The sequence below is a fragment of the Papio anubis genome, chromosome 17 (assembly GCF_008728515.1).
Source record: "Papio anubis isolate 15944 chromosome 17, Panubis1.0, whole genome shotgun sequence".
In the NCBI taxonomy this organism is placed as follows: Eukaryota; Metazoa; Chordata; class Mammalia; order Primates; family Cercopithecidae; genus Papio; species Papio anubis.
In genome coordinates this window covers 51,259,625-51,286,663 of record NC_044992.1, presented here as the reverse complement: position 1 = coordinate 51,286,663, position 27,039 = coordinate 51,259,625, and the positions used below count along the sequence as shown (strand labels likewise).

General features: G+C 40.6%; 1 protein-coding gene across 11 annotated transcripts in view; it reads left to right on the top strand.

Moving 5' to 3' along the window:
- Window positions 1-27,039, top strand: part of GPATCH8 (G-patch domain containing 8) — a 106,085-nt gene that overhangs the window by 58,899 nt on the left and 20,147 nt on the right. For 4 of the 11 annotated variants that reach the window (XM_009190801.3, XM_021929282.2, XM_021929280.2 and 1 more), the window contains 4 exons: window positions 8,132-8,199; window positions 9,463-9,549; window positions 17,401-17,544; window positions 22,435-22,471. In XM_009190801.3, the coding sequence (XP_009189065.2) occupies window positions 8,132-8,199; window positions 9,463-9,549; window positions 17,401-17,544; window positions 22,435-22,471 (336 nt within the window). Of the gene's footprint in view, window positions 1-5,953; window positions 8,200-9,462; window positions 9,550-15,712; window positions 15,744-17,400; window positions 17,545-22,434; window positions 22,472-27,039 lie in introns of those variants that run through there. The other 7 variants (XM_003913169.4, XM_021929283.2, XM_009190807.4 and 4 more) reach the window with 4 other exon arrangements.

Here is a 27,039-nt window from a genome sequence, read left to right as displayed (position 1 = left end):
ACTCCAGCCTGGGCGACGGCGAGACCCTGTTTCAAAAAAAAAAAAAGGAAGACAGAAAATCAAATTAATGTGGTTGTTGTATAGGTCATTAAAAAGGCCATGGCAAGAATATAGTTGGTTTTTGTAGAACTGGGTAATTTGAACTCTATTTTGGGTAGAAAGTTTTTCTCTTTTTTTAAACCTTAAAAACACTCTAGGAAATAAGTATTGTGCTCAGTGTTTTCAGTTAATGTTTTCTGAGAGTTAGCATCTATCATATGTTAGAGTTGCTTAGAAAAATATCTGAATGATGCTGAAAGTAAGTGTTTCTATGCCACTTAAAGACTGTCATTTTCAGGAGAAATTTGCAAAAATTAAGCTTTGGTTTGGAAATAAATGTACCATGTTTTATTCAGTGTTTCTGAAAGTTTCATGTGATCACTGTTTCAATAAATGGAATGATATTTAAGTCCATTAGCATGACTTGAATCTTATTTTGAATACTTTTGCAAATCAAAGAATCACCTGCGTAGTTTTTTATTCTTGATTTTCACATATGTATTTGAATTACTTAAAAATAAGAAATAGGCTGGGCGCGGTGGCTCAAGTCTGTAATCCCAGCACTTTGGGAGGCTGAGATGGGCGGATCGAGAAGTCAGGAGATTGAGACCATCCTGGCTAACACGGTGAAACCCCGTCTCTACTAAAAAATACAAAAAACTAGCCGGGCGAGGTGGCGGGCGCCTGTAGTCCCAGCTACTCGGGAGGCTGAGGCAGGAGAATGGCTAAACCCGGGAGGCGGAGCTTGCAGTGAGCTGAGATCCGGCCACTGCACTCCAGCCGGGGCGACAGAGCAAGACTCCGTCCCAAAAATAAAAAAAAATAAAAAAATAAGTACTTTAAATATGTCAGTGTTGGGTCTTGGCCTTTATCAGCTTAATGGTCTTTTTTTCCCCACTTTTCTCTTTTCTTTCGACAAGGTTTTTCTCTGTCACCCAGGCTGGAGCGTAGTGGCGCAATCATAGCTCACTTTAGCTCCTGGGCTCAAGTGGTCCTCCTGCCTCAGTCTCCTCAGTGGCTAGATCTGCAGGTGCATGCCATAATGCCCGCCTAATTTTTTTAAGAAAGATTTTTTGGAGAGATGGAGTCTTGCTGTATTGCCCAGTCTGGTCTCAAACTCCTGTCCTCAAGCCATCTTCCTGCCTTGACCTCCCCAAGTGCTGGGATTACAGACATGAGCCACCAAGCCCAGCCCAGTTTTAATTGTCTTTTGAAAGTGGATTTTAGGCCGGGCACATTGGCTCACACCTGTAATCCCAGCACTTTGGAGGCCAAGGTGAACAGATCGCTCAAGCCCAGGAGTTCAAGACCAGTCTGAGCAATATGGTGAAACCCCATCTCTACTAAGAATACAAAAATTAGCCAGATGTAGTGGCGGGCACAGCTGCTCAGGAGGCTTAGGCTCGAGAATGGCTTGAGTCTGGACGCTGGAGTTTGCAGTGAGTGGAGATGGCACCACAGCACTCCAGCCTGGGTGACTTAGCAAGATCCTGTCTCCATAAACAACAAAAAAGAGTGGATTTTGTGACTTTTTGATGGCTTTTATATTTACTTGTACTTCGTTAAGGTCAAGTATTTAAAGACAACTTTAGATATCTTTAAAAGACAACTTCAGACATTTTTTTAAGCTTTTTTAACTGCTTATGCATTAGCTTCACTAATGTTCTGTTTTCTCTCAGTCTCTTGCTGAACTCAGCTGAAGTTCCAACTGCTCAGATTACTCTGTTTTGCCTATTTATTGGTAATTCATGGAACGTGGTGCTGCGGTGGTGGTGTTGCTTTTTTTTTTTTTTTTTTTTTTCATCATCACTATATGCAGTGCCCAGAACAGTGCCTTGAATATAGTAGAAACTCCTCTCTCTCTCTCGCTCTCTCACTCGCTCTCTCTCTCTCTCTTTTTTTTTTTTTTTTTTTTTTTTTTTTAAACAGAGTTTCACTCTCGTTGCCCAGACTGGAGTGCAATGGTGCGATCTCAGCCCACTGCAACCTCCGCCTCCCAGTTCAAGCGATTCTCCTGCTTCAGCCTCCCGAGTAGCTGGGATTATAGGCATGCACCACCACGCTCAGCTAATTTTGTATTTTTAGTAGAGACGGTGTTTCACCACGTTGGTCAGGCTGGTCTCGAACTCCTGACCTCAGGTGATCCACCTGCCTCGGCCTCCCAAAGTGCTGGAATTACAGGCGTGAGCCACCATGCCTGGGCTTTTGTTTTGTTTTTTGGGGGGACGGAGTGTCATTGTGTTGCCCAGGCTGGAGCGCAGTGGTGCAGTCTCGGCTAACTGCAACCTCTGCCTCCTGGGTTCAAGTGATTTTCCTGCCTCAGCCTCCTGAGTAGCTAGGATTACAGGTGCCCATCACCACGCCTGGCTAATTTTTGTGTTTTTAGTAGAGATGGGGTTTCACCATGTTGGCCAGGCTCGTCTCGAACTCCTGACCTCAAGTGATCTGCCCGCCTCAGCCTCCCACAGTGCTGGGATTACAGGCGTGAGCCACTGAGCCTGGCCAAAACTCAGTATTTGTTGTAAATATTTGTGTTGAATCTCTGTAAGGGGAAAAGCAGTATTTGTTGTAAATATTTGTGTTGAATCTCTGTAAGGGGAAAAGCAGCAGAGATACATTGTGTTCTTACATCTTACATTGTGGTATTCTTAACATCTGTTGACAGTTCAACCAGTGTTTTAATCACTGTAGAAGCTTCTTCCTTTCTAATTTATTTCTGCAGGGAAATCATATGTCTTCTGTTTTCTAAAGTATGGCTGATTACTGTATTATGGTTGTCCTTTAATATATTCTTCCCAGTTGTTCTATTCCTAGAGTTTGTCTCTTTAAAAATAGTGTTTCCCTGGGCCGGGCACAGTGGCTCACGCCTGTAATCCCAGCACTTTGGGAGGCTGAGGTGGGCAGATCATGAGGTAAAGAGATCAAGACCATCCTGGCCAACATGGTGAAACCCCATCTCTACTAAAAATACAAAATAATTAGCTGGGCTTGATGGCGCACCTGTAGTCCCAGCTACTCAGGAGGCTGAGGCAGGACAATTGCTTAAACCCGGGAGGGGGAGGTTGCAGTGAGCCAAGATCGCACCACTGCACTCCAGCCGGGGTGACAGAGCAACACTCCGTCTCAAAAAAAAAAAAAAATAGTGTTTCCAGTCCGGACGCAGTGGCTCATGCCTGTAATCCCAGCACTATGGGAGGCCGAGGCGGGTGGATCACGAGGTCAGGAGATCCAGACCATCTTGGCTAACACAGTGAAACCCCATCTCTACTAAAAATATAAAAAATTAGCCAGGCGTTGTGGCGGGCGCCTGTAGTCCCAGCTACTGAGGCTGAGGCAGGAGAATGGCGTGAACCTGGGAGGCAGAGCTTGCAGTGAGCCAAGATTACTCCACTGCACTCCAGCCTGGTGACAGAGCGAGACTCCATCTCAAAAAAAAAAAAAAAAAAAGGTAGTGTTTCCCAAAAAACAACAAAAGAACCAGCCGGGCACAGTGGCTCACACCTGTAATCCCAGCACTTTGGGAGGCCGAGGCAGGCAGATCACGAGGTCAGGAGATCGAGACCATCCTGGCTAACACGGTGAAACCCCGTCTCTACTAAAAATACAAAAAATTAGCCGGGCGTGGTGGCAGGTGCCTGTAGTCCTAGCTACTCAGGAGGCTGAGGCAGGAGAATGGCGTGAACCCGGGAGGCGGAGCTTGCAGTGAGCCGAGATGGTGCCATTGCACTCCAGCCTGGGCGACACAGCAAGACTCCCTCTAAAAAATATATATATATAAATTTAAAAATTTTTTTAAAAGAGTTATTTCTCTGTAGTTTAAGTCTTTGGGACAGTTTTGTAGATTGGTGTAGCCTTAACCATTTTAAAATCAAAACTGATTCCTGAGGGGTTGTTCTCAATAACAGGGTGACTATGATAATCAGTGGGTTTTTGTATTTGTATTCCCTCTTTAGTTGTGTCATCATGCCTTCACATTTTAGCAAGACCTGCATATATATGAGAGCATTTAGGAATTTCTATTATTGCATAAGTCAACCTACATTTTAAAATAGACAATAGGCTGATGTGCAGCTCACACCTGTAATCCCAGAGCTTTGGGAGGCTGAGGCAAGAGGATCACTTGAGCCTGAAAGGTGGAGATTGCAGTGAGCTGATCGTGCTGCTGTACTCCAGCCTGAGCGACAGTGTCTCTAGAAAATAAATATGTAATTCTGGTTATGAAACATTATTTAAGGTTTTGACTTAGAAAATATGAGTATCAGTTGTTTTCCATCAGATTAATACATTGATATTGGCACATTCTTGATTTTGCATGTGTTTCCTTTCCCTTCCTCAGTTGGCCAAAGTACAGTAAGTGTCTATAGATCTCTTCCTGAGGAAGACAGTTTCTTTTAAGGAGATTATTTCGTGTTCTGGTTGAAGTTGCTTCCTTTAGAGTGAAACAAGCAACAAAAATGTTCTTACTAATTTAATATATTTTAAATAATATTTGCCATATTTTAAAAGAAACCAAGAAGTAGGGAACCTGAATTTTATTTTTAAAACAAGTTGAGGCCGGGCGAGGTGGCTCACGCCTGTAATCCCAGCACTTTGGGAGGCTGAGATGGGCGGATTACCTGAGGTCAGGAATTTGAGACCAGCCTGACCAACATGGAGAAGCCCCGTCTTTACTAAAAATACAAAATTAGCCAGGCATAGTGGTGCATGCCTGTAGTCCCAGCTACTTGGGAGGCTGAGGCAGGAGAATCGCTTGAACTGGGGAGGTGGAGGTTGTGGTGAGCCAAGATCACACCATCGCACTCCAGCCTGGGCAACAAGAGCGAAACTCCATCTCAGAAAAAAAAAAAAAAATAGGTTGAGTTTTCTAGCGAATACGTATTAGCAGACACTCAGTTGCTACCTACCTTTTGAGGTCATCACTACAAATTGGTATTTAGGTATTCTTAGTGATGTTCTTTAGGATTTATCATTGATAGCAACTGAATAAACTGAGGGGGTGTTTTGTTTTGTTTTTTAATGCTGCAGCGTCTTCCTGTATGTAGTGTTTGGTGTCTTTTCCCACTGGGATTTTTCCTTGGTCTGTAGCCTCTTTAATAATGTTAAGAAATTACTACTTGGCCCAGGCAATAATGTCACCTTCAAGATTGCTTTGAAAGTCATACTGTTTATTTTCTGTGAGTTAACTCTGAGTGGAGTAATTTTAAATGTGATAGCTCTTTTGATGTCAGTTTCTCTAGAGCTCTCCTTCAAAGATTGGTTTTGTTGTGTGCTGAAAGAAAGATATTGGCCAGCCTGGGAGGTCTTGGTTAACAGGAAGCAAAGTTCTGAGGAGAGCCACTTAAAGAGTTGTATTCATTCATAACAGGATTCAAATGTACAAAGTTCTCCAAGCACTGAAGATCTAAGATTATTTTCTAGACCTCTTAATTGTTTTATGTATATATTTCTAGAGAAGTCTTGAGGACATCTCATCCATACTCTAAGCCTCCTAGAGTTCTTTTGGTGAAGTAAATGACTTGATTACTGTCCAGTTAGTTGATCTGATAGAGTCTTAGATGTAATTTCTTTTAAAAGTCCTACCTTGGGCCCTGAATACTAATTTACCAGAAAGAATAGTTAAATGAAAGATTGGAAGCTAGAGCTAGTTCTCTTACTTGAAACTGATACCCTACCTCCTGCCTTATTGAAGAGGGTGTTGTTCATGTTCTCAAGTAGCAGTACAAAAATCTCACACCTTGGTCTGACCAGTATGAAAACAGTTGCTGTAGCACAAAATGTCCTTCCTCTGTCCCTGGCTGAGATTGGGGGAGGGACAAAGCCCAACTGTTACTTTACCCCATCCTGTCTGCCTGCTAGAAGGCCTGTTTCTTACCCTAATGGTTTCTGCCTAACAAATGGTGTTTCTTTTTTACAGCATTATGATCCTGGACTTGTTGTGGTGATGGTAATCTTAGCAGTGGTAATTTTTTATTTTCAGACTGAATTACTCCTTTTGTCATCAGTGCACCAATATGTTAGGCTTACTTTCTCTGTTGTAGCCTTCATCCTTCTGCTTGGTCTTTTTCATTTTCCTTTCCTTTCCTTATGCAACTTGTCTGATCCCTGTTCATTAAAGGGTAATGTTAAGAAGGGATGTATCTGTTTGTGTTAGAACTGCCAATAAAATCAGTTAAAACATTAAATTCTAATACTGTCAAAAACTTGATTTCCCCACAATGTAATGGGCACTAGCACTTGCTACTGCAATTTATAAATAAATTAAAACAAACTTTGACTGCCTTAGAAGGCAAAAGTACTAATGCAGAGTTTATAAACAGGGGTTTACAGAGGTAATGAATTTGTACCAAAACTTTCTTGATTCTTGCAAAACAAATTCCGACAGATCAAAAAAAATACCAAAATAAATTGCTTTGACATTTCTTTTTAATTCATTCATTGGACCATTTATTTTTACCAGTAAATCCCTGATTGAGACGTTATGAAAGTGATATTGCACCTAGGAAGTCATTTTTATAACCTGTCTTTAATTTGGTCCTTTTGCTAAAGATTGCAGTCACTGCTTATTTATTATACCATTGGGCATAAGGTAGTAATGCATTTTCATTTTGCTTTACTGGCAGTCTTTTAATTGTATCTAAAAGAAGGCTGTATTCTAGAAGTTTTTTTTGTTGTTCCTGACATGAGATGTTCTTTAACAGTTTGGGTTTTTGTTTTTGTTTTTGTTTTTTTGTTTTTGTTTTTGCTGTGATAATTCTAATTCTCCCTATTTATTGTTTAAAAACAATAATAGGATACATAAGTAGTTAAACTTATGAATTTGTTTTTCATTCCATCTTAAAGGCAAAAATTAATTCCACAAATATAGAGCCACCGAATACAAGTGGTTGTGGTCGTTTTGAACATGGTTTCTTCTTTATTTTGCAGGACCAAAACCAGTCATGATCATGGCATTTATTTTTTAAGAAGTTTTTTTGGGGGGTTGGGAGGGTAATACCTCAGATTTAGCCTAAGAAAACTCCATTTTTAGCCCAAAGGTATAATATATATATATATATATGTGTGTGTATAACAACAACAACACAACCAAAAAAACCAATTGTTTACACCAGCCTGAGTGAAATGATGAGGGAAGTAAACATTGTGTTTTTTCACTAAAGGTGTACAACGGATAAGGTAAGTCCTCTTTTCAGTGGGCTTACATCACAATAAAAAGCGCAAGTTGTGATGTAAAACAGCTGTGGTAGTAAAGTGCTTGTCTGCCCCATTTTGCTTTGTTTGGCTGGTTATGAGTGGATTAAATATATATATATTAAAAAAAATTATCCAGCATAGATCAATTAGTTTAAAGTCAATTTTCTTCGCAACCAGTCCTTTTCACAGCTTACCAGTTACCCTCGTAGCCAGTGTTAAATCCACTCTAGGAAATGGGACTTTAGAGCACCAGATTAAAAGGAAAACTATTCTTTGTCTCTAAGGGCAACTAATTGTTTCTTTTTATTTAAACTTTTCACAGCCCCATTAAGTTGTAAAGCATCTCCTTGTCTATGAGGAACATCAAAAAAAAATTGTAAAACATCTTTTGAAAACAAATTCAACATACTGAGTTGTAATTATAAAGTTTTACTGCATCATGTTTGAAAATGTACTTTTTCTATTTAACCATGCCAGTTGAGTTTTTTTTTTTTTTTTTTTTAACTAGGTTAAAAAGTTGTGTAGGAGGATATCAGTGACAGAGTGAAGTGATTTTTGATGGGAAGTTATTTGGGGATCTTAAAAGGAGTTTTTAAAGTTTTAAAATTTAAACCTCCTGGTGCCATTGCTTAAAAGTGCTTTGCATTACTTATTAATGTAATTTTGCCACAGTAATTTGAAGTTAATCCCAACTGGAAGGTCAGCCAAGGTGGTTAGTTGGGTTTAAACTAGGAAAGGAAGGTCTTGAGTGTAAGCTGTGAGAATGGCTTGTGTTTGGTTCACTGTAGCTTTCTGGTCTCTGCACTCCAAGGCAAGATCTCTAACCACCCAAAACCCAATGTGTAAAATGAGCTGTTGGCTTGGCTTTGCGCCTTACCTTGATTATGTGTTCCTGTTACAGGGAGAACAGATCCCATTCCAATTGTTGTCAAGTATGATGTCATGGGCATGGGTCGCATGGAAATGGAGGTAAATTGATCTCATTAACTCATAAGTTTTATGGGATATTTTGAAATAATACCAATTCCAAATTCAGATGTCTGCAAGAATACGTTTATCAGATGAAATGTAGTTTTAATATTTTTCTTTGGACAACTAAAAATGTATTTTACGTTTTCATTTAGTGCTGCTTTTGAAACAAATAGAATATAAATAGTGCCCCTGTTTTAACTGGCACATAAAGAAGTTAAGTGATTTGCCGAGGGTTATACAGCAAGGCAATATCAGACTTAGATCCAGACCTTGGTGCTTGCTTCAGCAGGCAGTGTTGCTCAGCTCTTAAAATGTTGCTGTGATAAAAGCTTTGCCTTCTATAGAATTGGGTTCAGCTGCCATCTGTAATACCTACTTTTCTTTGCCTAAAATATTTTCTTCATTGATTCCTAATTCTTCTTCTTCTTTTTTTTTTTTTGAGATGGAGTTTCGCTCTTGTTGCCCAGGCTAGAGTGCAATGGCGCAGTCTCGGCTCACTGCAACCTCCATCTCCCGGGTTCAAGGGATTCTCCTGACTCAGCCTTCTGAGTAGCTGGGATTATAGGCGCATGACACCACACCCAGCTAATTTTTATATTTTAGTAGAAACAGTGTTTTGTCATATTGGTCAGGCTGGTCTTGAACTCCTGACCTCAGGTGATCTGCCCACCCCGGCCTCCCACAGTGCTGGGATTACAGGCGTGAGCCACCGTGCCCAAACTCAATGTTAATTTTCAAAGAATTAGGAGTCGCCAGGCGTGGTGGCTTACGCCCGTAATCCCAGCTACAGGTGAGGAGTTCAAGACCAGCCTGGCCAACATGGTGAAATCCCATCTTTACTGAAAATACAAAAAAATTAGGGCATTGTGGCGGGCACCTGTAATCCCAGCTACTCGGGAGGCTGAGGTAGGAGAATCACTTGAACTCGCGAGGTGGAGGTTGCAGTGAGCCAAGATCTTGTTGCCTGGGCAACAAGAGTGAAACTCCATCTCAGAAAAAAGAAAGAAAGAAAAGAAAATTAACATTGAAGTGAAGTCTCCTTTCAACAAATGTGCCTTTTGGAAACTACCAGCATGACAGGATTAACAAACTATTTTGCATGTGATTTTCTCTGTGGGGTGACAGTAAAGCAAGCAGTAGCTGAGCAAAATACAATTTTTTTGGTTTTCAGATAATACTGTAGTTGTACAAATAACTTTTTCATAGCTAATCTTGGGGGTACTTTAGGAATTAAGTCTAATCATATCTATTTTTGTCAAGCTTGATTATGCTGAAGATGCTACCGAACGGCGCCGTGTCCTAGAAGTGGAAAAAGAAGACACAGAAGAGCTGAGACAAAAGTACAAGGTATTTAAACAGAGCTATTCATTGGAAGGTGGGGAGGTGCTCACTGAAGAAGAAAGAACTCAAATTTTGTTGAAAATTATCACTGTTGCTAACAGCATTTGTTTGACATTTGGTGGTAGTTAGTAGTAGATCTCAGATTTCTATTACATTCCTATTTACTGGCTCTGTAAAAACTGTAGCGATAGTAATACCTACTTCGAAAGTGTGTTAGGAAGATTACACGAGTTAGTGTTTGAAAACACAATGCCTGTTACATAGTAGGTAGTCAAGTAGTGGTAGCAGTAAAAACTGTTAAAAGTCCTTTGAGGCCAGACACAATGGCTCACACTTGTAACCCCAACACTTAGTAGAGACAGGGTTTCGCCATGTTGGTCAGGCTGGTCTCGAACTTCTAACCTTGTGATCCACCCGCCTCGGCCTCCCAAAGTGTTGGGATTATAGGCGTGAGCCACTGCGCCTGGCCTAATTTTTGTGTTTTTAGTAGAAATGGGGTTTCACCATGTCGGCCAGGCTAGTCTTGAACTCCTTGCCTCAGGTGATCTGCCTGCCACGGCTTCCCAGTTTGCTGGGATTTCAGGCATAAGTCACCGCGCTTGACCCCCTTTCTTGTTTTTGAACTTAGCTTAGCTATATATTAAATTTTTGTATGTTTTATTTTATCCAGAACTATAATATAACTTAACTCATCTTTTCCTGCCCCTTTCTCCTTCCCCTTTTTCTTCTCCTTTCATCTCTCTTTATTCACTCTTCAGCCTATTTACACTGACTTTAGCAGTTTTCACCAAACCACTTTATTCAAGGCCACCAAACACTTCTGTTTGCTAAATCCAATAAATCATTTATTTATTTATTTATTTATTTATTTATTTATTTATTTATTTATTTTTTAAGACCGAGTCTGACTCTTGCCCATGCAGTGGTGTGATCTAAGCTCACTGCTCCCGGATTCAAGTGATTCTCGTGCCTCAGCCTCCAAGTAGCTGGGACTATAGGTATGAGCCACCACGGCCCGATAATTTTTTCGAATTTTTAGTAGAGATGGGGTTTCAGGCCGGGCACGGTGGCTCAAGCCTGTAATCCCAGCACTTTGGGAGGCCGAGACGGGTGGATCACGAGGTCAGGAGATCGAGACCATCCTGGCTAACACGGTGAAACCCCGTCTCTACTAAAAAATACAAAAAACTAGCCGGGCGAGGTGGCGGGCGCCTGTAGTCCCAGCTACTCGGGAGGCTGAGGCAGGAGAATGGCGGGAACCCGGGAGGCGGAGCTTGCAGTGAGCTGAGATCCGGCCACAGCACTCCAGCCTGGGTGACAGAGCAAGACTCCGTCTCAAAAAAAAAAAAAAAAAAGAGATGGGGTTTCACCATGTTGGCCAGACTGGTCTTGAACTCCTCACCTCACGTGATCTGCCTTCCTTGGCCTCCCAAAGTGTGGGGATTAAAGGCGTGAGCCGCTGCTCCTGGCACACTCTTTCTTCTTTAAAACATTTTCGTTACTCTTGGTTTCGAAGAATTTTTACTTTCCTAGGTTAGTCACTTCTTGTCTGTCTCGCTGCTTCTATGTAGATTCCTTTGTTGGCTGCTGTTTATTCTGCCTGAACTTCAGATACTGGAGTTCCTCAACTTCAGACCTGGGCCCTCTTCTTCTGGCTACATTCTTTCTCTAGGCACAAGAATGGTCATGACACCATGTTTCATCATCTTTCACTTGGTTAAATTTTATCCTTTGGGTTTTAGCTTAAATATTACCTCATTATAGACCTTCGCTAATCAACTCATTTAAATAACCACTCTGCCTTATTCTCTTGCAACAACCTCTCTTACAATTTGTAATTATAAATTTTTATTCACTAATTTATATTCTGCTTACTGTACTAGTCAGAAAGGGCATTGAGGAGAGAGTATGTCTGTTTGTCTGCCAATATATATCCTGCAGCCAGCACAGTGTGTGGCACATAAGTACTCAATAAATATTAGTTGAAGGTGGGCGTGGTGTCACGCACCTGTAATGCAAGCTACTCAGCAGGCTGAGGCAGGAGAATCACTTGAACCCAGGAGGCGGAGGTTGCAGTGAGCCGAGATCACACCACTGCATTCCAGCCTGGGCGACAGGCAGAGTGAGACTGCATCTCAAAAAAAGAAATGCAAGAGTGAACATTCCTGTCTTCTTTCTGATCTTAATAGAGAAGCTTTCAGTCTTTCACCATTATGATGTTAGCTGGGGGTTTTTTGTTTTTATCAGGTTGAGGAAATTCTTCGTTTCTAGAAATTCCTACTTTGTTTAGTGTTTTTACCATGAAAGAGCATGTTGGATTTTGTCAAATGCTTATTTTGCATCTATTGAGATAATCTTGTGGGTTTTTTCCTTTTATATTCTGTTATTAATAATGGTGTATTACATTGTAATGGTGTATTACATTGATTGATTTTTGTATGTTGAACCAACATTGAGTTCCTGGGATAAATCCCACTTCGCCTTTTAATATGCTGTTGAATTTGGTTTGATAGCATTTTGTTGAGCATTTTTGCATCTGTACACAGAAAAGATATTAGTCTGTAGTTTTCTTGTAATGTCTTTGTATCAGAGTAACACTCAGAATAAATTAGGAAGTGTTCCTCTTCTATTTTCCCTTGCATTTAAAAATGGTTTTTTAATGTGTTTTGTATCCTAAACATGTATTGCTTAGTTTTATGAAGTGGATGGGTGGGTTGGTTGGTTGGTTGGTTTTGAGACAGTCTTGCTCTGTCGCCCAGGCTGGAGTGTAGTGGCACAACGGCTCACTGCAACCTCTGCCTCCCGGGTTCAAGCAATTCTCATGCCTCAGCCACCCAAGTAGCTGGGATTACAGGCATGCGCCCCCACGTCCAGCTAATTTTTTTTTTTTTAAAGACAGAGTCTTACTCTGTTGCTCAGGCTGGGGTGCACTGGCACGATCTCAGCTCACTGCAGCCTTCACCTCCTGCGTTCAAGCAATTCTTGTGCCTCAGCCTCCCAAGTAGCTGGGATTACAGACGTGTGACACCATGCCCAGCTGGGTTTTTTTGTTTGTTTGTTTGTTTGTTTTCCCGTATTTTTAGTAGACACGGGGTTTCACCATGTCGGCCAGACTGGTATCAAACTCCTGACCTCAGGTGATCCACCCGCCTTGGCCTTCCAGAGTGCTGGGATTATAGGCATCAGCCACCGCCTGGCCTAGTTTTACATGTTTTTTAACTTTATATAAGTGGAATAATGTTTTCTTGTATATGTGTATGTATATACGAGAGTTTCTCCAGAGTGTGACTTTTATTTATTTTGTTTCCATTGCTGTAAGGGGTTAAACCTGTGTTCAGGGAATACACATTGGCTTAACTTCTTAAAGCAATATACTTTACTCTCTATATAATGTTGTCATTATCCTTTTTTCCCTTAAAATTCTGCAGTTTCAGATTCATGGAAGGGTCTTTTAAATTTTTTTGTTAATTCTTAGCTGTATTATACTGTGTTTATATGTTGTGCGTATTACTTCTTCATTTCTGACTTTTTAATTATAGTTTCTTCTGTAGCCTATAATGGACTTTTTGTCTGTGTAAATATTATGTGAGTATTGTTTATTTGAGACAGGATCTCACTGTGTCACCTAGGAGTGCAGTGGCAGTGATCACAGCTTACTTCAGCCTCGACCTCCTGGACTCAAGCGATCCTCCCACCTCCACCTCCCAAGCAGCTGGGGCTACAGGTGTATGCCACCACACCCAGCTAATTTTTATATATTTTTTAAAGACAGAGTTTCATTATGTTGCCCAGGCTGGTTTTGAACTCCTAGGCTCAAGCTGTCCACCCACGTCAACCTCCCAAAGTGCTGGGATTACAGGTGTGAGCCACTATGCCTGGCCTCTACAAGTACAAGTACTTTTTTTTTTTTTCAATTCGCTGTGTCGCCCAGGCCAGAGTGCAATGGCACGAACTCGGCTCATTGCAACCTCCACCACCCAGGTTCAAGTGATTCTCGTGCCTCAACCTCCCGAGTAGCTGGGATTACAGGTGCCCACCACCATGCCTGGCTGATTTTTGTATTTTTAGTAGAGACAGGGTTTCATCACGTTGGTCAGGCTGGTCTCAAACTCCTGACCTCAGGTGATCCACCCGCCTTGGCCTCCCAAAGTGCTGGGATTACAGGAGTGAGCCACCGTGCCCGGCCTACGAGTACTTTTTGAAGGACTTCCTCAGCCTTCCAAGTAAATGGGACTACAGGCCTACACCACCACGCCTAGCTAATTTTTTGTATTTTTGATAAAGATGAGGTTTCGCCATGTTGCCCAGGCTGGTTTCAAACTCTTGAGCTCAGGCGATCTGCCTGCCTTGTCCTCCCAAGGTGCTGGAATTACAGACATGAGCTACCACGCCCGGCCTATTTTATTTTTTAAGTTATTATGTGGTCTCAAAGTGGGAAATAAATGGATGGATGGATGGATGGATGGATATAGGATGGATTATATTTGTTGTTCTAGTTACCTTTATAACTTAATAAAATTATCCATGTTTGAGCGTCCATTATTTTCATACTGTAAGCAATAAAAAACTAGCTTGTTTTCTCTTCTTTCCTCTTCCATTTTAAAAACTCTATCATATAATGTTAATAAGTAAAATGGCCATTCTTAGTATGTGACTTCATACCATTTAATATAATATATTATGTACAATACTTCTATTACTTGATAATTTTCATGTTTTGTAAAGTTCTTTTAACTTCTCTTGAGTTTGCAGCAGTAAGCAAACTCAAATTCCTATTTGCTTCTGCTTGCCCACCCTGTTTTTTATTATTCATATCATTTCTATTTTCTGACAGCATATAACATACATAGTTATATGTATATGCTATAGTTATATGTCTATACTTTAGTAGCCCTATTTCTTTTAACCTTAGTTATAGGAGTAAATGGTTTTGAAGCAATCTGCCAGTTCTTTTGCTGAGTTTTTTCCTATTATTTCTGAAGTTTGTACCTTATTAACTTATTTAAACGTAGTTGTGCAAACAGTATTTCTTGAATTATTTATATACATATATATTTTATATAAACATAAGCCTATAAAAATAATTTACATCCAGCCTGGGCACCATGATGAAACCTTGTCTCTACGAAAAATACAAATATTAGCCAGGCATGGTGGCATGCCCGTATGGTCCTAGCAACTCAGAAGGCCAAAGTGGGAGGATTAATTGAGCCCAGGAGATCGAAGCTCCTGTGAACTATAATTGCATTCCAGTCTGGCCAATAGAGCAAGATGCTGTCTGAAAAAAATAAGAATAGTAATATTAATTTAGGCAATTACAACTTATAATTATCAACTTATGTATATGTGTGTATATATGTACACATACGTATAACTATATATACATGTGTGTATCCCCTGTATTTGAAAGATACATATAAAATCCTAAGTTAATTATTTCCTTAGATATCTTGTATTTTTGTACCACTGTCTTCTGGAATTGAGAGAGAGAGTGTGAGTGTGAGAGAGAGAGAGAGAGTGTGTGTGTGTGTGTGTGTGTGTGTGTGTGTTGTTGTTGAAGAGATCAAAGGCTGGCCTGATCTTCCCCTCCTTGATTGTTTTTGCATAGCTGCTGAAAGGAGTCTGTCTTTAAGATTCAATAACTTTACTACACTATTGATTGTCATTGACTGTTCTGAGACCATTTTCATTGTCACACTTTCTTGTCCTGTGTAGTTGAGTGGATCTTCCTTTAGTGATCATGTGTTGATAGCCTTTTTTTTTTTGAGACAAGTTCTCACTCTGTCACCTAGGTTGGAGTGAAGTGGCGCAATCTTGGCTGACTGCAACCTCCACTTCCCAGGCTCAAGTGATCCTCCCTCCTCAGCCTTTCAAGTAGCTGGGACCAAAGGCAAATGACACCATGCTCGGCTAATATTTTGTATTTTTGATAGAGCCGGGGTTTCACTATGTTGCCCAGGCTAGTCTTGAACTCCTGAGCTCAAGCCATCTACCTGCCTCGGCCTCCCAAAGTGCTGGGATTACCGGCGTGAGCCACCGCACCCGGCCTCAGCCTTTTCTTAGATCTGCCACAATTGGGCAGAACTTTTTGCTTTTCTCTATGTGCATTCTTTGTACTGCATGTTTCCACATCCCCGCTAACCCAAGTTCATCCCTTTGTTCTTCGCAGATCTCAGAAATTCTTGATGAGTGCAAGAGATGTAGGTATATTCACTTCAGAGGATCCTTTTATGTACAGGATATATGTTTTACTATTTTCTGAAATTGCCAGCTTTGGCTTTTTTGATATTGCTTAACTTTGCCTTATGTGGCTTCTACTACATTTCCCTCATTTGGATTCTATAAAGAGCTTAACTTTCCTTCTGCATGTTTTTCATTCTCCAGATCATACCTATTGCCCAGTTCTTCTGAATGCTGTTGGTTGGGTTTTTTTAAATCATAATTTTGTTTTTATGATACCCAAGAAGAAAATCAAAGCTGTTTTCTTATACTGCTACATTCATACCAGGAACTCTAGTTTTGTTGCTTAAAGTTGCAGCCACGTGTGGTGGCTGACACCTGTAATGTCAGCCCTTTGGGAAGCCAAGGTGGGAGGATCTCTTGAGCCCAGGAGTTCATGACCAGCTTTGACAGCATAGTGAGACCTCATCTCTACAAAAAATACAAAAGTTAGCTGGGTTTGCTGGTAAACGCCTAGATACTTGGGAGACTGAGGTGGGAAGATTGCTTGAGCCCAGTAGGTGGAGACTGCAGTGAGCCATGAACTGCACTGCACTCCAGCCTGGCAAAAAAGCCACAAGTTGTTTAACAGCCAGACAACATGAAACTGTCCGGAACTCTCAAAGAAAATTAATGTGAAGGATTAGATAGGGCAAAAATAACAATGTGCTATACATACTCACTTTGCAGTTTTAATAAGTCTATCCAAATTAGTTCAGTACTGCCACTCCAGAAAATACAACCTTTTCTTGCTTACTGATTAAGTAGCTCTTGTGGGAGATGATAGAGCTGCTTTGAAACTGTAGATACAGTCTTTGAGATAAGACTTATCTTTTTTAGGTCAATCTGCTAGAAGGAGTTGCTCATTCTGAAAGTAACGCATCTACCCTGCTCTAAAAGTCAAGCAAGTAGTCACTTAGCATTCCTCTCCCTTTCTCATCCTTCTGTGCGACATTAGCAAATGAATATACTCAACTTGCTTTGAGGTATCTTTTAATTTTTTTCTCTGTTTTTCTTTTTGAGATGTCTTTTGATGTCTAGTTTTTAAGTGAAACTGATGAGGCAAATTGGATTGCCTTTTAGTCAGTCACACAGTTTTTTGTTGTTGTTGTTTTTCTCCAAGCTCCTCTCACATGTAAGAGTCCCACAGTTTTAAATCTCGCTAAGACCAGCAGATAACACATATCTGTGGGTTGGCTTTCCAAGCAGTGCAGCTTATATGTAGAATGACCATAGAATATTTAACTCCATCATTGGCTACAGACTCAGGTAATGCTTTTTGCCTTAGTGTCTGAAAACTAGAATATTAATACAGGTTTTGTATCCCTTATCCAAAATGCTTGAGACCAAAGGTATTTCAGATTTCAGACTTTTTGGGAGTTTTGGAATATTTGCATTATACTTATCAGTTGAGCATCATTAGTCCTTTTAAACATTTGTTTATTTGAAGACAATTGTTAGTACAATGACACACGAATTACCCACCAAAGTACCACTTGTGTTTCATCCAGCTTTTACTGGTACCACTAAATATTATGAAAAGCTCTTTTTTGTCTTCTCAGATGACTGTTTTCTTTATAACATTCACTTAAAGTTTTATCAAGTTCATTTTTTGTTTGTATTTCATGGTTCTTGCAGGATTATGTTGACAAAGAGAAGGCAATTGCCAAAGCCTTGGAAGACCTCAGAGCCAACTTTTACTGTGAACTCTGTGATAAGCAATATCAGAAACATCAGGAATTCGATAACCATATCAACTCCTATGATCATGCACACAAGCAGGTGAGTTGTAGTTACTTGCAAACAGAGAAGAAGGTACCTATCTATTGTTACAACAATTGAGTTTTATGAGTATACCCCCAAAAACTTGGTGTCTGTAATTTCTTGTGTCTGCCAATCTTTATGTGCAGTCGTCCACCACACTTTATTTTTTCAGTGGCAGAAATCCTGGCATAGACACCCCCTCCAGCCCATCACTCCCACATATACACTATTTGACGAATTGTGTTTTGTAAATCTTACATAATGTTTTTGCCTTTTATTAATTTCTAAGTTTTTATTTAATTTTGTAATTCAGCCGAGGGTCACTGGGAGCTTTGTTTCCATTTCTTCTCTTTTCCTAACGTGTTAAACTTTGAAGAGTTATTCAGCAGACTGTGTTATTTTCAACTTCCCTACATTAGAGTTCATGTTTATTGGCTACTGTTTTCTATTATTAAGTCATTTTGTTATTCAGTATACCTTGGAAGTTAGATAAATTTTGAGAAGGAAAATAAAATTAGATGCTCTCTTAAATTTAACAAAAAACTCTGATGCTGCATGTTGAAGAGCTGATAAATGAATTACACTTTCTTTGCAGTCTTCGCCCCCCGGCTGCCACCTCATCATTTTAGAAGAGAAAATTGTACTTAACTAGTTACTGGTATACAGAAGAAGGCAAAACCCTGGGAGAGTTTAGAAAGGGAAAATAAATTGTTACACCTATAGGACAGTTCTGGCTTATTAAAGAATTTCAAGCCGTTTGATCTTGGGTGACTTTAACATAACTTACTAGGTCTTTGGGGGGTACAATAGTTGTATTTGTTAAACTTGTAAATGTATGAACACTGGAATGATATCTCTTAAGCTGGACTTGTTGAACTAAGATTTTTTTAACTTTCATCTTCCAGCCAACCAAAAGATTTCAGTGCACAGGTAAAAGGCAATCTTTGACCAAGTCTTATTCTTCTAGAACAGGGAGAAATTGTAAGCTGGTTGTGGTATTATATTTTTTTGGAACAGTCTCCTACATTTAGCCATACCTAACCAATTTAAGATTCTTCTACACTAATGGACTTATATTCAAGACAGCTTTTCAACTTACTACACACCTTTGGACATTCTTTTTTTTTTTTTTTTTTTTTTTGAGCCGGAGTTTTGCTCTTTCGCCCATGCTGGAATGCAGTGGGATTACAGGTGTGAGCCACTGCTCCCGGCCGTGAATGTTCTCTTAATATATTGTCAACTTTGCTTGATTGGAAGAAGAGAAATTTATAGAGCATATATATATATATATAGACAAGCTATACTGGCAGTTACTTTTTTACTCTTTCAAAGACTCATTTTTCAGGAAAGAAAAATGCAACAGTGAATACTTCTATCCAGGACCTTTTCCAGTTTTTCAATCTATTTATAATTTAAAAATTTCAGGCCAGGCACGGCTGTTCACACCTCTAATCGCAGCACTTTGCAAAGCCAGGGCAGGAGGATCACTTGAGCCCAGGAGTTCGAGACCACCCTGAGTAATGTACAAGACCCGCCCCCCAATCTAAGCTAATTACAAAAAATGTAATTAGCTGGGTGTGGTGGCACATGTCTGTGATCCCAGCTACTCCGGAGGCTGAGGTGTTAGAATGGCTTGAGCCCAAGAGTTTGAAGTTGCAATAAGCCATGATGATGCCACTGAACTTCACACTGGGCAACAGAGCAAGACCTTGTCTCAAAAAAACAAAATAAATAAAAAACTCTTTCAATTTATTTTTATTTAATTAAGACATTTAGTATCTAAGTATATACCCAAGTTTTGGGGCTCTTGAGAATTTTTTCAGTCAAGAAATATCTGTGATATATTAACAGAAAAGATACTTTAGGCAGAAAAAGGACATTTAGAAAGGTTAGGCCAGGTGCAGTGGCTCACGCCTATAATCCCAGCACTTTGGGAGGCCGAGGTGGACAGAATCACATGAGGCCAGTTTGAGACCAGCCTGACCAACATAGCAAAACCCTGTCTCTACTAAAACTACAAAAATTAGCCGGACATGGTGGTACACGCCTGTAATCCTAGCTACTTCGGGGTTCGAGGCATGAGAATTGCCTGAACCTGGGAGGCGGATTTTGCAGTGAAGCAAGATCATGCCACTGCACTCCAGCCTGGGTGACAGAGCAGGACCCTGTCTCAAAAAAAAAAAAAAAGAGGCCGGGCGCGGTGGCTCAAGCCTGTAATCCCAGCACTTTGGGAGGCCGAGGCGGGTGGATCACGAGGTCAGGAGATCAAGACCATCCTGGCTAACATGGTGAAACCCCGTCTCTACTAAAAATACAAAAAACTAGCCGGGCGTGGTGGCGGGCGACTGTAGTCCCAGCTACTCGGAGGCTGAGGCAGGAGAATGGCGTGAACCTGGGAGGCGGAGCTTGCAGTGAGCCGAGATCGCGCCACTGCACTCCAGCCTGGGTGACACAGCGCGAGACTCCGTCTCAAAAAAAAAAAAAAAAAAAGAAAAAAGAAAGAAAGAAAGAAAGGATACACACTATTTTAACTAGAAAAAAGGCCAGGTGCGGTGGCTCGCACCTGTAATCCCAGCACTTTGGGAAGCTGAGGTGGAGTTCACCTGAGGTCAGGAGTTCAAGACGAGCCTGGCCAACATGGCGAAACCCTGTCTCCACTGAAAATACAAAAAACTTAGCAGGGCATCTTGGCGGGCACCTGTAATCCCAGCTACTCAGGAGGCTGAGGCAAGAGAATCACTTGAACCCGGGAGGCAGAGGTTACAGTGAGCCGAGATCGTGCCACTGCTCTCCAGCCTGGGTGACAGAGCGAGACTCCGTCTCAAAAAAAGAGAAAAAGAAGGGGTTTTTTTGTTTGTTTTTCTTGAGATGGAGTTTCACTCTTGTTGCCCAGGCTGTAGTGCAATGGCGCGATCTCGGCTCACTGCAACCTCTGCCTCCCAGGTTCAAGTGATTCTCCTGTCTCAGTCCCCCGCGAAGCTGGAATTACAGGCATGCGCCACCATGCCTGGCTAATTTTTGTAATGAAAAAGAAAGTTTTAACTAGAAAAAAATAGGCCAGGAGTGGTGGCTCATGCACTATAATCCCAGCACTTTGGAAGTCCAAGGCGGCCAGATCAGTTGAGGTCAGGAGTTCAAAACCAGCCTGTCCAACTTGGTGAAACCCCATCTCTACTAAAGATACAAAAAAATTAGCCAGGTGTGGTGGCATGTGCCTGTAGTCCCAGCTACTCGAGGCAGGAGAATTGGTTGAGTCCGGGAGGCGGAGACTGTAGTGAGCCAAGATGGCGCCACTGCACTCCAGCCTAAGTGACAGAGCAAGACTCCATCTCAAAAATAAAGAAAAAAGTAAACCAGGAAAAAGTATAATTCAAATTTGAATAACGTATAAACTTGCCTTTTAAGGGAAAAAAACTAAAGCAAAACAGATTTACAATGTAATAAAATTTACATTGACAACATTAATGTGATATATGATAATGTTTTAGTGACACTGTCCTCAACCTGAATGTAGTAGACATTGATACATGTTTGGTTCATTTGAATTTGACATGTTTATTCTCCTGCACACCTTGTGTTACCTCAGCTCTCCCACCACTTTTGTCTATTGCATTCGCTCTCAAATTAGGGAGATTTTGTGACTCTGGAGGCACTTGGCAAAGTCTCTGTACATTTTTGGTTGTCCCAATAAGGGTGTGATACTACTGGCATCTAGTAGGTAGAGGCCAGCGATGCTGGTAACATCTTACAATGCACAGGAAAGACCCTTGAAACAAAGAGGCAAAATGGCAGTTAATAGTGCTGCGGTTGAAAACCCTGTTCCATCAGAATTAATTAAAAACTTTTGTGTATATATATGATATTGTGGTATCATTTAACCTTAGTACAAATAAATTACTGTCATTTTACGTCCCCAGTTACATTGTAAACATTTATAAAGTGCTCATCTAGATGATCCAGAATATTCACTTATTACTCTTTTTTAGGGTATCATCAAAATAAAAATACAAAATTAGGGGTTACCCATGGAGAACTCATGGACTGCCTATTCACTAATACAGAATATATATCTATGAACCCTGGTCTAGGAAAAATCTTTAGCTGGTATGATGAATGAATGCATGTGAGTTTATTTCTTCATCTTAATCAAAAGCTCATCTTATGTATTAAAAAAAAACATGTAGTACAAGTTTGGTTTTTGTTTTGTGTTTTGGTGAAATGTTCTTCATTTGCTTGAAAGGTAGGCTTTTTCACCTTTCTTCATACTGCTGTTGTAATACAAACAGTAGGATCTCAAAACAGAATGCTATAAATACATAAACAAAAGAAGCACAGCACTAAATTTTTCATAATTCGTCTCTTCCCTGAACTTGGAATGTCTGATGAACCCACTGGGTGCAGTGGCTGATGCCTGTAATCCCAGCTGAGGCTGAGACAGGAAGATCTCTTGAGGCCAGGAGTTCAAGGCTGCAGTGAGCTATGATTGTGTCACTGCATACCAGCCTGGGTGACAGAGCAAGACTCTGTGTCTCTTAAAAAAAAAAAAAAAAAAAATTTAAATACCCTGATGTGGTGACACGCACATGTAGTGTAAGTCCCAGCTACTTGTGAGGCTGAGGCAGGAGGGTCGCTTGAGCCCAGGAGTTTGAGGCTGCAGTGAGCTGTGATCATGCCACTATACCCTAGCCTGGGTGACAGAGCAAGACCCTGTCTCAGAGAATTTAAAAAAAAGAATTTCTAAGGAATCTTTAATTGACCTTGGTACAACACAGCCAAATAACCCCTAACAGGAGGAAGGACATATTTTTCATTCCTCTTTGATGGACATGAACTTAACATACAAATGGACCTACCATTTTTCCAAATTCATGCTCTAAAATCATAAAGACACCCTGTCTTGTCTTCCAGGAAGGCACACAGGATTATTATGAATCTGAGATAATAGGTAAGTACTTTCAACCCTGTATTAGCAATCCCTAGTTTGCATCTTCTATCAGATTTTCACCATTAATATTTTTCAGAGAAATAATGTATTATGTTAGTAGTAAACTATAGTAGAGGCAGGATCCTAAACATACCCTTCCCTTAAATAGGCACAAATAATCTCTCCAAAAGGAGCTATATGGTCACCTTCATTCAAGGTTTGGGTTGTTTGTTTCCTGACGGTATGTGGGGGTGTTATGTGCCTCTTTCTCTTCACTGGTTTTTCTCAGATTTTCCAAGATTTTATAAAGAGTCATTAACACAAAAATATTAAGACCCAGCTTAATCTTCAGAGATACAGAAGCTGATTAGGTATTTTGGCTCTTTTCAGTAGTTTAACCCTAGTTTTCAAGTGATCGATGTTAATACATTTTGAAATCTCTACATTTTGAAATCTCTAAGAGTAGGCCTTTCCATTTCTGAAGAAACCCAATGTATGATTTCTTTTTATATGAGTTAATTCTGATACACCTGAATGTTCAATAGACGTTAGCACTGATTAGCCAGGCGCCGTGGCTCACGCCTGTAATCCCAGCACTTTGGGAGGCCGAGGCTGGCGGATCACAAGGTCAGGAGATAAAGACCATCCCGGGTAACATAGTGAAACCCCATCTCTACTAAAAATACAAAAATTAGCTGGGCGTGGCAGCACGCACCTGTAGTCCCAGCTACTGGGGAGGGAGGCTGAGACAGGAGAATTGCTTGAATCCGGGAGGTGGAGGTTGCAGTGAGCCGAGATCATGCCACTGCACTCCAGCCTGGGTGACAGAGCGAGACTCCGTCTCAAAAAAAAAAAGACATTAGCACTGATCATCTCCTACCTTTGTTGGCTTAGTATAAGTTACAGACAAATTTGAAACTACAGATTTTTCTATCCCTACCTCCTTGCCTCCTTATTTTGCATATCTTTTTAAAAAAATTTGTCTGCTAATGGATATGACAGTGGAATCATATTCTTTAGCATTTCAAGAGGCCTAAAATTCAAACTCCAAAGAATATTCTGTTTCCCAAAAGTAAATTAATAGCAGCACCACCTTTATAGTCAGTCCTCCCTCCCTCCCTCCCTTCCTCCCTTCCTTCCTTCCTCTTTTTCTTTTCTTTTCTCTCTTTCTCTCTTTTTGGCTGCTTCCTTTGTACCTTGTTACCTACTCAGGATTTTTCTTCCAATCTTAGCCTCTTGTTTGTGCTACTAAAGGTCCTTCTAGTACATAAGCTAGAGGTCACAAATTATCTCACAGATATATTTTATCTGACCTTCACGTTGTTAGTTTTTCCCTTTTTAATTTCAGTTGATTCCCAAATTTTAAAAATTAGATTTTACATAATTTAGGCTTTGGCTTATCTTGAAAAGTTAAAATTATCAGACAACATTGGGCCTACATTTCAACATAACAGTTGACTAAAGCTGAACAGTGGCCATCTCTTTGCTCATTCTCCAACTAGCTGTGATCTCCACTTCATCTTTTCTCTTACTCCAATCTGTGTGACTCATTATGTTACCTGCCAAACTCCTGTAAACATTTAAATTTGTGACTCAGGCCTATGCTTTTCCTTCCTTCCCACACAGTTTCCCATGGCTTCTGACTGATACTGGGGAACTGGCACATTGAAAAGCTGCCTCCTTGCTAATAGTCTTGGGACCAACTTCCTTGCGATTTCAATCTCTGGTAGTCTGATCCAGACTATCAAAATCTGGTACTGTAAAGCATCTTCAGAAATTCTTTAGGCCAAGCGTGATGGCTCATACCTGTAATCCCAGCACTTTAGGAGACTGAGACGGGCAGATCACTTGAGCCTAGAAGTTCGAGACTAGCCTGGGCAACATGGCAAAACCTGGTCTCTAAAAAAAAATCCCCCCAAAAATTAGCTGGATGTGGTTGCAGTTGCCTGTGGTCCCAGCTACTGGAGGGGCTGAATCTATTAATACATAATTTAGTTAACTTTGTCTAAACTGTTTGCAACTGCTTTTTTGACAGGATTGACCTTGTCTAAACTGTTTGCATCTGCTTTTTGACAAGATTACTTACCCTTACTTGATGGTTTCATTACACAATAACATACATTACCAAGGAACAGAAATTTAGAATTTTCCTCAGGAAGATCGTTTGATTGAGTCCAGGAGGTGGACATTGCCGTGAGCCAAGATCCTGCCACTGCACTCAAGCCTGGGTAATATATTGAGCAAGGCCTGTCTAAAAAAAAAAAAAAAAATTCCTTTACCTGTAGGATTCAGTGTCTCAGTCAGAGGAAGATGCTTTTAGCCTCCCTCTTCTTTCTGCTAAAATACCTTTAGTATAAAAACTCCTATACTTTTTACATTTTCTAAAAGGACTAAAGTCTTATTTAATTCCAAGGTCTGTTTCAGTTGTGAACAAAAGCAGTAGTTCCCTGAGCTTTAAATAGCAGAACTAAAACAGATGAAGCCTCTAGCAGCCACCAGTGACTGTATTCTGATTTGTACAGAATATAATATATTAATACATGATTTAGTTACCTTTGTCTAAACTGTTTGCAACTGCTTTTTGACAGGATTATTTACTCTTAGTTGACTGTTTCATTACCCGGTAACATATATTACTTAAACAGCATAGTTCTCTTAAGAGATTATGCTTTAAGAAACAACACAGGGGCCGGCCACGGTGGCTCAAGCCTGTAATCCCAGCACTTTGGGAGGCCGAGACGGGCGGATCACGAGGTCAGGAGATCGAGACCATCCTGGCTAACACGGTGAAACCCCGTCTCTACTAAAAAATACAAAAAACTAGCGGGGCGTGGTGGCAGGCGCCTATAATCCCAGTTACTTGGGAGGCTGAGGCAGGAGAATGGCGTAAACCCGGGAGGCGGAGCTTGCAGTGAGCCGAGATCCGGCCACTGCACTCCAGCCTGGGCGACAGAGTGAGACTCCATCTCAAAAAAAAAAGAAAGAAACAACACAGGTTTGAAGAAAGGAGTGCATCTCAGCACTTGAACATGTTGTAGTTTTATTGTAATAACCTATAGCAGAGAGTGAAAATGTTGGGTTCAGTGGTACTTTATACCACTATTCATACCATTTTCTTGGGGTCTGTTTTGCGTAATAAGAAAATTGACGTCATTTGGCCAGTCTTCCAAAACTTTAGCATGTTTCATGCCTTTTCATCTGTTAAGTCTTATGTACTCACCCTCCTCTGCTTATGTTGGGAGTAAACTTATACCCAGCAATCTCAACATAGGTAACCTTGAAAAAATCTGCTGAAGGCCAGGCGTGGTGACTCACTCCTGTATTCCCAGCACTTTGGGAGGCCGAGGTGGGTGGATCACGTGAGGTGAGGAGTTCGAGACCAGCCTGGCCAACATGGTGAAACCCAATCTCTACTAAAAATATTTTAAAAATTAGCCGGGAGTGGTGGCACACGCCTGTAATCCTAGCTACTTGGAGGCTGAGGCAGGAGAATTGCTTGAACCCAGCAGGCAGAGGTTGCAGTGAGCCAATACAGTGCCACTATACTCCAGCCTAGGCAACAGAGTGAGGCTCTGTCTCAAAAACAACAAAAACAAAAACTGTTGAAAAAATCCCCTTCTGCTTAGAGGAGCTGTCTGCTTTTGTGATTCGGGGTAACCCTCAAACAGATGCTTCAGGACCCTAATGTTGCCATGTAAACCAGGCATTCTCTTGTTATGTATTTCTAACTGTTCTTCATCTTGGCACTCAATCCCAGTTGACTAAAAATGATTCTGCCTTACTTTTGTTCTACAGTTTCAACCTTTCTGCCCCTTACACTTAATTTATCACAGTGATGCACTGTGGTAGAGATTCTGGGATTAGACTCTTTGTTCTATTGTAGTCTGAAAAGTTAAAGCAACCTAAGTAATAAGTTCTTTAGTGACAGTACTGTAAAGAGAGCTCTGAACTGGGTTGTTGCTGTGCCATTTGCTTTGAACCCAAGCAGCTCTTGTGACTTATCCGCCTTCAGATTTTACCTATGGGGCAAATCTTTGTCCCCAGATATGTTCTTGGAGTGCTAGCTATGTAAATACAGATTGAGCATCCCAAATTCAAAAAATTAAAATCCAAAATGCTCCAAAATCCAAAAGTTTTTGAATGCCAACATGACACTCAAAGGAAATACTTACTGGAGCTTTTTGGGTTTTCAGATTTGGGATGCTTAAGCAGTAAATATACAATGAAATATTCTAAAATCTAAAAAAGCTTCCAAGATCTAAAACACTTCCAGTTTTAAGTATTTCAAATACAGGATACTCAACCACCTGTATACTTAAAACTCATTATCCACAAAACCACAAAATTTATGTATACCATTTCATACCCACTAGGATGGCTAAAATAAAAATGATACACTATCAAAGTGTTGGAGAAGATATCAAGAAATTGGAGCCCTCCTACATTGCTAATGAGATAGTGAAAAGATAGTGGAAAAGTTTTTGACACTTCCTCGAAACATTAAATACAAAGTTACCATATTACTAGTATATACCCAAGGGAAGTGTAAACATATGTCCACACAAGAACTTGCACAAAAATGTTTATAG